General features: G+C 36.4%; 1 protein-coding gene across 2 annotated transcripts; it reads right to left on the bottom strand.

Annotated features, from left to right (window-relative positions):
* Nucleotides 1–847: 847 nt before the first annotated feature.
* On the bottom strand, nt 848–13,059 carry mfsd8l1 (major facilitator superfamily domain containing 8-like 1). Of its 2 annotated transcripts, XM_042512378.1 has the most exons (12): nt 12,765–13,058; nt 10,516–10,701; nt 10,301–10,363; nt 8,977–9,096; nt 8,622–8,701; nt 8,187–8,535; nt 8,010–8,083; nt 7,079–7,292; nt 6,062–6,184; nt 5,464–5,594; nt 3,224–3,337; nt 848–2,927 (listed from the first exon to the last, which is right to left on the bottom strand). In XM_042512378.1, the coding sequence occupies exons 1-11, from the start codon at nt 12,838–12,840 to the stop codon at nt 3,263–3,265; spliced, it is 1,491 nt and encodes a 496-aa protein (XP_042368312.1). In that variant the 5' UTR covers nt 12,841–13,058; the 3' UTR covers nt 848–2,927; nt 3,224–3,262. The 2 variants fall into 2 exon arrangements, with proteins under 2 accessions (XP_042368312.1, XP_042368320.1); XM_042512386.1 differs by lacking the exons at nt 848–2,927; nt 5,464–5,594 and having other exon boundaries at nt 3,230–3,337; nt 12,765–13,059.
* Between the last annotated feature and the right edge of the window lie 925 nt (nt 13,060–13,984).

Here is a 13,984-nt window from a genome sequence, read left to right as displayed (position 1 = left end):
TTGAAATTTTTAATAGAATAAATGTCTGTAGGAATTTTGAGTTTCTAAATTGACCATTTGAGTTTCTGCATTGACCATTAAATGTTCACCTATTTTGAATGTTTTGATTTTGCTACATTAAATATTACATGTTTAAAGATTTTCATTTAAACAATATATATTTAATAATATTTAAATTACTAAAAAATGTATATACACTCATAAAATTATACTGCTCTATTTTAAATTAAATGCTGTGGTACATACAACGCCATGTTTGAGGAAACAAACTTTAATTACTTCTTAAGATATGACCAAATCACCCCAACTATTTTTTTTCTGTTTTACTGAATTTAAAATGTAATGTTTTAATATAACATCCATCATCGTGAATAATTTCCACATTAAGGATAATTAGAATTTAACAAAAAAAGATGATATATTGTGGCTGCAAATGAATTTAAGTGTGGACCGTGATAATTTGTGTTGTTTAACATTACATATAACTAACATTCCTGTTTAATATACAATTGGAATAAATAAAACACTGAACATATTTAATAATGAAATGAAAATAAAAAGCAAACATACATTAGAAGAACTTCAAAAATATTATACTGTAAATTTTGCTACCAAAATAAAATATCTCCTCAAAATTACTCTGAAAAGGGCAACTTTGTTACACTGTATTATTTTTAAATATTTGAAACCACAATTTTAAAATGGTTTACATCCTATATTTATTTCTAAAATTGTGCTTTTATATTGCTCTATAACAGTTACAGAAATTATTCAAATTGCAGTAATTTTACAAGATAACATTTCATATGTATTTCATTAAAAAAAAGAAAGAATGAAAAAATCATTATTTCATATTCATAAAATGATTAAAGCATATTTATTCTTTAGGACTCTTTAATGCATGGAAAGGGGGGAATTTTTCTTTTTACATTTCTTAAAGTTTACACTGGCAACAGGGGTTAAGTAAAATTTGATGTGTGATGTTTGAAATATGTCTCTTTGTTTCAGTTTGTAGGCCTCTGAACTTACACCATGCAACCTACTAAAAGAGCATGCAAGTAAAAAAATATACATTGAACATAAATATATGAACATATTAATTTCTAATATATTGCCTGCATATTTTTCTTGTGAATTATGTAATAACAATATTTTTAAAATGCATTTCACTGGACAGACACTCTTTTCTTTTCCGAAAGAATTCCAAAACACAAGCCAATTAGGTATAGTGGAAGATTTTTCTTTTTTTGTTTTTGTTTTTAGTTTAGAGACAATAATTACAAAAAAATGTTAATGAACATGTTAGATGCCAACAACTTATCTAACAAATAAATGCATAATAAATATTAAATAAATAGTCTCATTGTTCATAAAGTGTTTATAATTTTGCAATCTGAAGGAATGATCAAGAGGGACTTAACATAGTGTAAAGCCTTTGGAAGATAATGTTCTTTGACTTTGCTGTGTGTTTTCTGTACGAGTGATTTTGTACAATTAAGTTCCCAAATAAAGCTGTTTTTCCCCGCTAAATGTGCATTTGTTAGAGTGTTCGTGTCCTTATGATACTTGACTGACCGAGATCACAAACGTCAGGTTCAGGAGAGCCATGGGAGTATTATTCAATAGACAGACTAAGAGCGCCCACTAGTGTTAAAAATATGTACTACATCAGCATCAAACAACTAGAATAGTGTCCTTTCAAAGCAGGAAACGTGTTTTATCCTTCATAAGCCTTTATGTCAGGAACGTGTGAAACTTTAATTTTACATTTTCTGACAGATATTCAGTGTATTTAGTATTTCCCTGAGAATTTTATGACTATGAGGTTTCGAATGCCTTTAAAACTGCATTTTCATCACCATTGTTTGACAAACACTCGAGATGACAATCAGTTAAAAACTGTATTAATTCAATTATTTAGCGTTAGCAGTTTTTAAAAATTATAATATATATTATAATATCAATTATAATCATAAATAATACCCCAGCTGATGCCATTGCTTGACTGCTGTGGGTACAATTGGTGTCAAACACTGTACTGTCTGTATTTCATTACTTTCAAATGTATTTTAAAAAAAGGAAATTTAGAATTTAATGACAGTATAACATAGTCTAAATCACTGTTGGTTGTGATAGATTTGTAAATGTTATGAAAATGTTCATTTTATGAATTGTAATGTTCTCGCAATGTTATGCAAAACTTTGGTATGGTTCCTTCACCATGGCTACGGCCTTGTTCTAGACAGTGAGTCCACATGTCGCTTCTAAGATTAATTTACAAAGCACATAATTGGACATTTAAATTAATAAACACATCTTGCAAAGAAAATAAAAAATACACTTTTGCAAATATTTTGCTGTATACACAAGGAAATCTTCATATCAGACGTGAGTGAAGAAGCAGATTGAAATTATATTTTGTCAAGGTTAAAATCCTTTTGACATATCAGCAAAATAAAATCTCAGTTTTTAACCCTGAGCATTTGACTTTGGAAGACAATAATGCCACATTTTCTACCTGGAGTATCAAGTATCAAGGCTGAACCACTAATTTGTTCTCCTGCAGCTCAAGGACGTAGGTCAGCTAAATCCACAAACATTTGGCATGTTCATTAACAGCAGAATGTGCGATGCACCAAGAGTAGCTGGTACTCAGGGCAGAACACAAAAGGACGGAAACGATTTTCATCCAAAGCCTACACATGAAGTGTCAGCAGGATTCCATATTTCCATGGGAAATGTACATATAAACAATATCAGTACTTTGATCAGCCTTGGAGGGCAAAGCTGGCAAGTCCAAGTTCTAGTTAAACCCTCAGGAGGTGGACAGGTGTGTGCTGTTGGTGTGTGTGTTGTCACCCTGCGTGCTGGTCCCAGTGCAGAAAAGGAAACTGTGGAGTGTAAGGTGCAGGACAGGAAATATCCCACTGTGCACAGACAGAAGGAAGAAAAATACAGGATGAAAGGCAGTAAGGTGGTAGACAAGGCTGCTATTCATGGATCTTTTAACCATGTGAACCATTAACATAGAATATATGAATTTATCATTACGAACAAAAGGAAAGATTGAATTTTGATTGACAGTGGCTCATGTTATTTATGCATACAGAGCAAAAATGTTTTTTAATAAATAAAATGCAGGTCTTACTGTGAGCCACTTTGGATAAATAAATGAAATTGAATATCTCACTTTTATGAATGTATTATATTTACGAAAAGCTACCTTTCATGTCCAGTTATATTGCATCCACCATCCGCTGGATTAGCTGTCCGAGTCGTCCACTTGCTCCTCTGTAGCAGGTGCAACAAGCCGGTCATATGAGAAACCCAGCATCATCTGTGTTAGACAAGATTAGATTGGTTTTAATACAAGATAGACAAAAAGAGGAAACTGGAGTTTAGTAAGAAAGCTACGAGAGGCGAAGTAAACACTGAATTCTCTTCTATTTTTCTTCTATTTCTTTCAATTTCTGAGATTTCTCTCCCTCAGAGGCAAAGTGAATCCTGTACACAGATTTTGAGAAACCCTGAACCCTGACACCCAGCCTCAGAGCTGTCAGTCATGTAACAGCATGTCCTTTCGATGAAAATAATGAAAGACAAAAAAGACAGGGCTGTGAGGGGAGCTTCCTCGTGGACCTAATTTGAAAGAAAGAAGAGCAGGATGGACTCCTTTCCACCTGTTTGGAAGTGCACATGCTGAGCCCTTCTCACGCAGGCACACACTCAGGTTTTGTTTTCCTCTTTCTTAATGATAGTGGAAACATTTGGTTGCTGGGCTGTGGTTCTGCCCACGCTTCATTACAGGCATTACAAGCATTTTGTTATGCTTGTTTGTTCCCAAATGTAAGAGGAGCTGCTGGCTATAAGATGTCAGCTTGCATCTCCCGTTCTTAACTGTAAAGCCTTTTCTGTGGTTTGTTTGTTTCTTATTTATTCTAATTAGATTCTTATTGCCAAAAAAGAAAAAAATGTCATTATAATCTTGCTTGAAACAGAAACGAGAACCACATTTACACAGATTATGAAGCCTAGTTTTAACCATTGCAGGGGTTGTTTCTTGTGCACATGGACAACATGGGTTTAATCAAAGTAATTGCTATTTATACATAAAGGCACATTGGGTTGGGTGAAGTCACATATCTCATACCTAATAAACCAACTTCTAGCCTATTAAAGAGAGAATAGGGAAAGGAATATCACTGTTACACACAAGGCGACATACAAAGCACATATACAGAGCCAAATTGAAATAATGTTCTTTTTTACACCAAATTTACTTTAATGGAGATTCTGACCAAAGATCACCAAAGATCCAGTAACAATAGACTGTATAAAATAATTCATGTAGCCATGTGACATCATCAATTGGCTCCTCGACTCATGTTTTGAAGCCTCAAGTTCAAGACATTTTGCTGTCTTGGTTTTTGGAGAAGTGAGGTGACCATATTTGGACGAGAGGGTGGATTTGTGGAGAAGCGAGGGGTGGGTCTGCATTCACAGGCAGCATCTCGCAGAAAGTCTGTCACTCAAGCAGCCTCATCCTTAAATAAGTATAACTTAAAGCCTTAGTAATATGTAAATAAGTGAGTTATAGAAAAATCTGGCCCTTGTTGGCCCATGTTTTATACCAAGCTGTTAACATGTTTATTTCCGCTGTAAAGTCAGGCATTTTAACTAGGGTCTATAGTGCTGCAAGAATGACATTTTTTAGGCCTACACAGAAGTTAACATCACCCTGGTTCCCTTGTCAAATAGCCTTTGGGATTTTTCCATTGGATTTTGGGTAGGAACTGGGGGTGCCGCGATGCTAGCTCACTTTAGGACTCATTCCTGGGGCGCTCTGAAAATGTATGTATTTGGGAATGTTTAAAATTGTACTGTATTTGTGACAACACAATATATATATATATTTTTATCTTAGTTTGGGGAATAAAAACATGTTTGAATGGGGTTTTTTGTTTGTTTTTTTAAATGCCATAAATGTCTCGATGCATCAGTGTTAAATTTAAAAAAACATTGCCTGTATAAATTACACTCTAAAGTTAGAGAATATGTTATCTCTATTGGAGAATAAGTGAAAAGCCATTGGCCAAGCACTTGATGACAAGTCCTGATACTTGACCCTGATTCTTGTTAAAATGGACATATGTAGTTAGTAAAAGTATTAGCATTGAGATTAGATACCCAGCACTATAGTGGTTATTCAAATATATCTGGATGGTTAATGCGTTCACAACAACAGCACAACAACTGCCAAGCCTTTAGGTGAAAATGTCTGTTTTAGCCCTCACATGGTTGCGTGTGAAAATTCCTTGAAACACTTATCATCATCTATAATTCACTTGTCAGCATCTCTATTGGCATCATATCAGATTTTCATCACAATATCCTTTACTTAACCACAGACATGATGACTTGGACATTGACACATTCTCTGTCTTTCTGTTTCCTTTTACACACCGTGAGCAGTGCCAGCAGTGCCATCATCACCCCCATCATAATGTACAAGTTGTCAGTGAGGCCGCCAGCCCACAGAGGACCCAGGATGGTGGCTAGACCCCCCACCGAGCGACGCACACCCTGACTGAAACCTGCAATACGAGCAAGACACAAAGACATAAAACACACCCGACACCACAGACTATAGGACTTACAAAAAGTCAGTGTCATTGACACTGGACCCACTGCCTATAATTGATTTTAAATCATTTTAAATTATCTTTTTATCATTGCACCTCTTTAGTTATTTATAAGTTTTTTTTTTCTTCTTTCTTCTTCTTTTTAATCATTTAGTAATTGATTTTATCTTTTATATCTTATCTTATCTCTTTTCTCTTTTATTGTAATTATTTTTTATTTTATTTATTTTTTTTTTTTTGCTCTGTAAGGCACTTTGACTTGCCCTGTTATATGAAATGTGCTATACAAATAAAGCTGCCTTGCCTTGCCTTTGGTTTATACAGCAGCCTGAATGGGTTATGGGGGAAAAGCAACAAAATCAAAGAACTTCAAACATACAATTTTATACCTTTCTCTACTAGATGGTGCTGTTTCTCACCTTGTGTTTTCTCAGAAGTCACTTTGGAAAAGAGGGAAACCTGAGCCACAGCTACAAATGGCAAACCCAGAACCTGCAGAAACACCCCAATGATGAACTCAATCAGCAGCCAGGGGAAAGCACCTACAGAAAAACACAAAGTGCAACAGAAAATACAGAGTGAGTAGGAATGATACAGTCAAGTTCTAATGAGACATTTAACCAATTCAGAACCCAATTATGCTCCAAACACACAAAAACATATTGTAATGGTGGATTTCTACTCTAAATGCACACATAATTAATTTGAAAAAAAGTGGATTTAGATACTTTATCGTGTGTTTTTTGGTTCCATTCCAAAGAACAAAGAATCTTTTCACAGAAATCACCTAACAGTTAAAATGATGATAAATGGTCTTCACAAAAAAGTGAAATTTCTTGTTCCTCAATAGTTAACCCATGTCAATGAATAAAGTGATACTTTAAAACAGATTCCATATATACTTTGTATTATATTTGTCATCTAGGTAAATGGTAAAAATTCTCAGTTACTGAAATACCTGCAGAAAATCGGATGTTGAAAACCCCTAGAGATCAATATTCTGTGTTATCAATAAGATACATTAAAAGCTGATCGTATCATTAGAACATCAAATGAGAACAGTATTTCCCTGTTTGGAAAGTATTTTCCCTGTTCATTTTCCAGTGACGCTCAGATCCACCATCCATTCAGATTAAATGACAATCTTAGATCTAGACTTCCTTTTAAAAAGTTATGTCCATTGGAATGGATGGGGGATCTGAATGGGTTAAAATGGTTGATCATGAGGATGACTGTCATTGATTTAAACCTGACAATGTTCAACAAGAATCAAAGTTATTCATATAAATACGTAAAGCTTCTTAATTAAACAGGCCTCATCAGAAAATAATAAACCATTAAACTGACACTTAGTGGGAGATAAGGCTTTTTGTGGCCACATCAGTGACTGTTGACAAAGATAACAAAAGTGAGAAGTTTCTTCAGTGCAGTCTCACCTAGTGGGCGTGCCAGAAAGATGAGGCACCAGATACCAGAGATGTTGCAGATGGCCAGACCGATGGCCAGGACAACCCGCTCCACAACGTGCAGGCTCAGCCAGCGTACAAAGAGAAAGCCAGCGATCACCTCCACACCGCAGAGACAGTACATCACGCTGTTCTCTAGCTCCCCGTAGCCAAAGTACTTCTGGGTCATCGGGGTCACCATGGTCTGTGGAGGCAATGTGTGGAGACATTAGCACAGTGCATAAATCCCTTAAAATAATCCCTTAAAACACACCTCTTCAAAAACTGCCTACAACCATGAACAAACTGTGCTCTTCTCCCTCTCTGCATTGTTCCCCTTCTTATGGATTATTTCATCTTTGTATTGTTTTATTGGTTTTGTTGTTGTTTTCTTTGTAAAGCTTCTTTGTGTATCCAGAGAAGCACCAATAAGTCAAACGGATTATTATTATGATTATGATGATTATTATTATTATTATTATTATTATAGATATACAACTGTCCTACCCTGCTTTTTTTGTAAATACACCTTTTCCCCTAAATTTATACTTCCTCTTTGAATTCAAACAGCCTTTACATACAGATATGAAGCTTTTTTTTTTTTTACTTTGTACATTGTTTATACAGATTTGAAATCAACTATATCACAAAATGTTGAAGCATATAAGTTGATAAATAGAGCACTAGTTGGTTCAAAATAATTTTATTAAATAACAATTTTAATAGATCTTTTCTGTAGGATATGAACTAGATATGTGTTGGTTTTGTACGTTTCCTCCAACCTTTCACAGTAAATTATGTATGGAAATATGAGAGCACAATACAGAATACAGAGTGACTTCTGAGTCAAGATGTCTTTGGTTGTATATAAAAAAAAATCTGTGTGTATATGCATATGTCTGTCAGTGTGTCTTTACTGCACCTCCAACGCTGTCTGATTGAAGAGGGTGATAAACTGAGCAGCCAGCAGGACGACCACCTCTTCCCTCAGGAACTCTACAGAGGCAAAGACAGCCAGATACATTATTTTTAAGACCTTAAATTTAGACTTTTTATGGAGCCCAGTATTATATATACACCTGCAATGTCAACCACCCACCTCGGGATATGCTGAAATTCTTAAAGGGACTGGAAGACTCAATAGGCTCTGGTAACACAGGAGAGGGAGGCGGAGAGATGTCATTCAGGGTTGCATTCGAGGTGGTAGCAGCGTCGAATCTGGGTGGGTTGGATGTTACCATGGAGCCGTAGGACCCCCCCAGCTCCTGTGACCCCATTAGCGGCTTTTCTTCGTCATTGTTCTCTTCATCAGCACCTAGCTCCTTGTCCTCCTCACTACTGGGGCTTCTCAAACTCTCATTGGCCCTCTCCTTCTCTAGAGGCGGTAGATCCCAGTACATGAAGATCACCGCCAGTTGAAGGAGCGCCCACAGCAGGCACATGAACAACTGCAGGAGGTGGAAGAGGAATGTCACAACTTTTCATTGAGTGGCAAAAATGTTGCAAAGTTGACACACTTATTTTGGACCCTTACTCCTGGCGCAGTGTACTTATTGACCACAAATGGACCCAGGTTGAAATCACATAGCCTCAGGAAGATGTTAAATGCTGGACCTGTGTCAAACAAAAAGTGTAAATGTGTTTTAATCACGTGTCACCTCCAAACCTCAAAAGCAAATACAGGCTATATGCTCATTTAATTGTGTATAACTGCCCATACACACACATATTTAACATTTATATGTGAGCTCTAAGCATTCAAATGTATCAGGAAACTATATGGCAAGTCATCTGAACCTACTAGAATTTTATTGTTTTCTGTGTAAAGAATACAAAAGATTAACAGGTAGCCTTTAAAATTTGCCACCAGAGAGCAGCAGAGCACTGACCAATCAGAAGGCCAGCTTGTCGACATGCCATGACAGCAGCAAAGGCTGTGGCGCGGTCCTCCGTGGAAGTTACTCTGGTCAGGAAGCCAAAGATACATGATCCAGCACCTGTGCCAATGCCTGAGGAAAATACATATTTCATGATATATTATTGAGGTTAAAAACTGGAGACGACATGCATCATTGTTGGATTATGTCAAAAAATTTAGTGTTATATTCTTAAAATACCCAAGACCACAGTTCAGTGATACAATTTATCGCTACAGGTAAAAGCTTCAAAACAGGACTTGTGGCAGCTATTGAGTGCTCTTACAAATTCAAATAGAAATCTGTATCCCAGTGCATCCCAGCTAATGATTTTTTTTATTCAGATGTTATTTAACAAGAAAAAACTACTTAGATTAAAAATCTCTTTTTTAATAGTGTCCTTGAAAAGACAGGTTGCAACGTAACTTACACATAACGCAGTACAAAAAATATAAAATCAAAACGTGAAACTTCAACACAAGCAATATAAAACAAACAAAAAAGAAAACAAAATGAAGTTACTACAAGTAAGGACTAGAGAGTATGTTAATACATGCTATAAGTTAACCATAAAAATGCTGGCATATAGACGATGACATACACAAATTTACACACATAATTTTGCTGGTCAACTGCATATTTTATTACAATTGTTTATTTTTGAGTTAAATATGCATCATATTTAAAATACACTGAACTGCAGCAAAAACCATTTGTAGATAAAGAAGCAGTGTGTAGGATTTAGTGCTATCTAGTCGTGAGGACTGCAGATTGCAACCAGCTGAAACTTCTCCCACGTACCAAGTGTTAACTCTGGGTTTGGATTCCTTCAGTGTTAAATGTTCAGGTTTTTACAGAAGGCCGAATTACCCGCAACGGTCTCTTCTGCTCCAAAACAAACACACTGAGTTATTTAAACTGCAAAAACCCTGAATAAAGTAGTTTCACATCAAAAATCTGTTACTCTGATGCTGTTTGACACATCACAGAGGGCTTGCTAACTACAGTGGCCAGCACAAAAACGTGGCTGGCTCTATTTAGAACCAGTTTGTCCATTCTGGGCTACCGGACTCTGTAGAAAAAGATCTGCTCCCTATGTAGCTAACGTAATGCAACGTATTATATTATATGCCAGTTCTTTCAATACATCCCCTTAAATCCTCCGCAATGGATCTCAAACATTCTATGTTCAAGCTCCAGTTTACACCTTTAGATAATCCTGCCACACTTTACTGCTATGACAGGTGTATTCTACTTGATTGCAACCTACCAAATAGATAAAATGTCACTTTCTCACCTGCTATCAATCTACTTGACAGTAGCAGCCACTTGGAGAAGCCCATAAAGTACATGAAATTACCTGGAGAGCAAAAAAAAACAGATTAGAAAAATAAATTGAGCCATGAGCATCAGTAACACAAATAAAAAAAAAAAATGTAGCTTGTGTTTTTAGATATGATAATGCCGTTTCAAGGCAGTAGTGGTAGAAATACAAAATATGAGTGGACTTACCAATTATCTCAAACAAGTTAGCAAACAAGATGATCTTCTTTGTGGTCCTTGTTTTGTCGGACCAGTGGCCAAACAGCGGTCCTGAAAGGAGGCCACTAAAGCTGAAAGCCGACAGGGCCAAACCCAGAAAGTATGGAGCTGCATCCAAATTCTGCAAGTACCTCCATATTGTGGGCAAAATTACAGCTGGGGAGACAAAAGGGAGTGGATTGAGTGTTTTCTGCCTTCATCAGAGTCTGATTTGACAATAGCTAAATGTTTGCATAACACATATGAATTAGTGAAAATTGTCTTCCAAATCTGCTGAAGTTGTCCACATCAGTGATGCTGAGTCAGGTGTGTCACAACCCCTTTACAGAGCCAGTCAACCATGCTACAGCTCTGTCTGACTGCATTCACGAGCGGAAACTCATTAATGTTTATTCCAATTGTGTGCGGCACCTAAGCACTTAAGTCATGTTTATCAGAGGCTTCATTAAGGCGGTGCAATATCAGTAATAAACTGTTTCAACATTTCTACCTTCATTGCCATATGTTTATGATAAAATTAACTATATCAGTTTTTGTTGCTGAACATCAGGGTTTAAAAACAACTACAAATCTGTCTTAAATATGTTCAGGTGTTAGTGCATTAGCTTTGGGTTGCATGCTGATAGAAAGATTGGAAAAGAGAGTAAGGTGAGGACGAAGCAAGAGATTAGAGGATGTCTCTGTCTCTGTTTTAAGTTTTTGTGAAATTTTAAAGGTCCAGTTTGTCAGATTTAGTGGCATCTAGCGGTGAGGTTGCAAAACTCAAACTTCTACCCTGTGCCAAGTGTGTAGAACTACAGGGCCAACACAAAAATGTGAAAATGCGAACACCCCATCTAGAGTTAACGTTTGATTTGTCCGTTCTGGGCTATTGTAAACAGTGGACTCTGTGGAAGAGGGCCTGCCTCATATTTATATGTAAACAGCTCATTCTAAGGCAATAAAACATGACTTTCTGATTCTGTTAATTATACACTGATAGAAACATAACTAGGAATGTTATATGCCATTTATGCCAAAAGATGCCCCTAAATTCTACATACTGGACCTTTAAATCTTTTCCATGACAGTGCTGGCAATGCCAAGAGAGCATGAATGGCACCTCTTTCTCTCTGCCAGTGCCTCCAGCCTTATTTTCATTATAGACAAAGGATAGTGCTGACCAAATATAATCCAAATTCAATTCTTGGGTCAGAAGACACACCATAAAGCGTGCTCTCATGAAATTCCAGAGAGTAAATGAGTGCTCAAATTTTCATGACATCTGAAGGGGGTGGGCTGGTCATCACCCTGAGAAAGACATCTGTATATGGAGGTGATATGATTTTTATATAATTAAATTTTGCTTCTTTGTTGTAGCTTTTATAATATACGTAAAGTGAGCAACCATGAAATTAAACTACATACAGTGTAATGTAATCTATACAGCAGTCAAGTAATAAAGAATACCCTTCTAGATCTTATTCAGAGGGGCGTCTATGGCTTAAACTATTAGGACCAAAACAAAATGCTAACTCCATCCAGGCTTCAGTTACATATGGACAGGTATGCAGCTTAATTCAGGTGAGAACATATCCTATCTTTGGGTATTGTTTGGGGTCATTTTGGAGTTTCAACAGCTGGAGAATGGTTTTCTACACTACAATTATGCACAAATTCTCCAGGGTGTCTGGTATTTATTAATCTGGTATTTATTAAACGTGTTAGTCAATAAATAACTTAAAAAAAAAACAAAAAAAAAACACAGCCAGTGTTGAGACAACTTTGAATCAGATCGCGATGTAGGCAAATAAAATGAACTAACACAACAGTGGAACAGTTAAGTGAAGTAACTAATTCACTCCTGTCCATTGTATAGGCCTATCTTAACAATACTAACCCTGGCTATAGTCCTGACCAAAGTATTCTTTCACTAATAGGTTCATATGATTGTTTATGTAAAACCTCCCCTCAAAAGAAAGAAATGCAAATACTAAAAAACTTAACAGCTGTCTAACCAACGAGTTCCAGTTCAGTATATTCCACCAAAAACCATAGGTGTGAAAATGAATGTTAAATATCACTATATGTGGCATGAAAACATTTCAGTAATTAAATTATTAGGGTAAATCATGAATTTATCCTGTAGGCTACTGATGATTTGTGTGTCCTGTTCTAAAACAGACTGTGTGTCCGAGTTGCAACACAAAAATAAAAGATAACACAAAACAGATTTTTACCATATTCCACACCACTCATGAGAAATATGAGCCCAATGGTGAAGAATGTCAGCTTCTTTTTCCGTCGAGTATCCATCACGTTTGGCTTCTATAATCTCCTTTATTCTCCAAAATATATTTTCATTTTGTCTCTCGACAGAACACGACAACTGCCATAATCCCGACTGCAGTGCTTCCAATTAGTCCCAAATGCAGGGACATATCGCTGAGCTTCTCTGCAGCCGGTTTTTTAAAAAATCTTAAAATAGGAGTGCGTAATAGACTACGCACTGTGTACTGTCCTGCATATGTCTACAGTGAGAATGCACGGTACCAGTTCGGCTACATGAAGCGCAGTAAACTCCTTGAGCAGGTATAACGTGATGCACAAGATCCGACGTGCAAACATTGCACAAGCAAAGGTCCCCGGGATGCTCCTGCGCAGACTAATCCAGCCTACATCATTTCCGGCGGATTGACACACACCTTGGAGGAGTTCTCAAACCCTAAATCCTCAATCTGCCACTCCCTCTACAGACGTGATGCGCCAGTGTCACATTCATTTGTGCGCTCACCTCCGTGACTACTAAATGATAAAAATCATTCCGACAAAAAGGCACTGTGATGAATCATTTTAAGCAAGTTAAATTTGATTTTCACACTAAAATGATTGGAAATCATCAAATGCAAGACACTTATATAATATATAAAGAAAACTGTGATAGCCTGAACTTTAAAACGTGTTGTTAAATCATAGTCATTTGACAAAAAGAAAAATAAATAATAATCCGTAAATCATAAATAGACCAACATCTATCCTATAATAAAATGCATGAGATGTTACAGTGGAAAAGCCTTAAAATGCTATCTGAAGAGCAAAACATTTCCAGAAAAACTAATCTTGCAGTAGCATGGTAGACCTATACAACAGACCAAGCGCGCTCCAGTATGGCACAACTAATATGCAGACCCTGTTAATCTTTGTCCTCACTTTTATTGCAGGTGACAGTTGCACACATCTGTAGACTCTACTAAACATTGTCACTATCCAAACTTGAATTACATTCAGGGTGTTATTAAACCTGCTGCCACCAAGAAAGGAAAAACTATTTTGCATGCAAGTACATAACTTCCCCCGAACATTGACCTGGATGGCACGTAAGCTAATAACCCATAAAACCTGAACTTTAAAACATGTTGTTAAATCATAGTCATTTGACAAAAAAAATAACCTATAAAAC

This window comes from Plectropomus leopardus, chromosome 3 (genome assembly GCF_008729295.1).
Source record: "Plectropomus leopardus isolate mb chromosome 3, YSFRI_Pleo_2.0, whole genome shotgun sequence".
NCBI classification, from domain to species: Eukaryota; Metazoa; Chordata; class Actinopteri; order Perciformes; family Serranidae; genus Plectropomus; species Plectropomus leopardus.
This window is presented reverse-complemented; position numbering and strand designations above follow the sequence as displayed.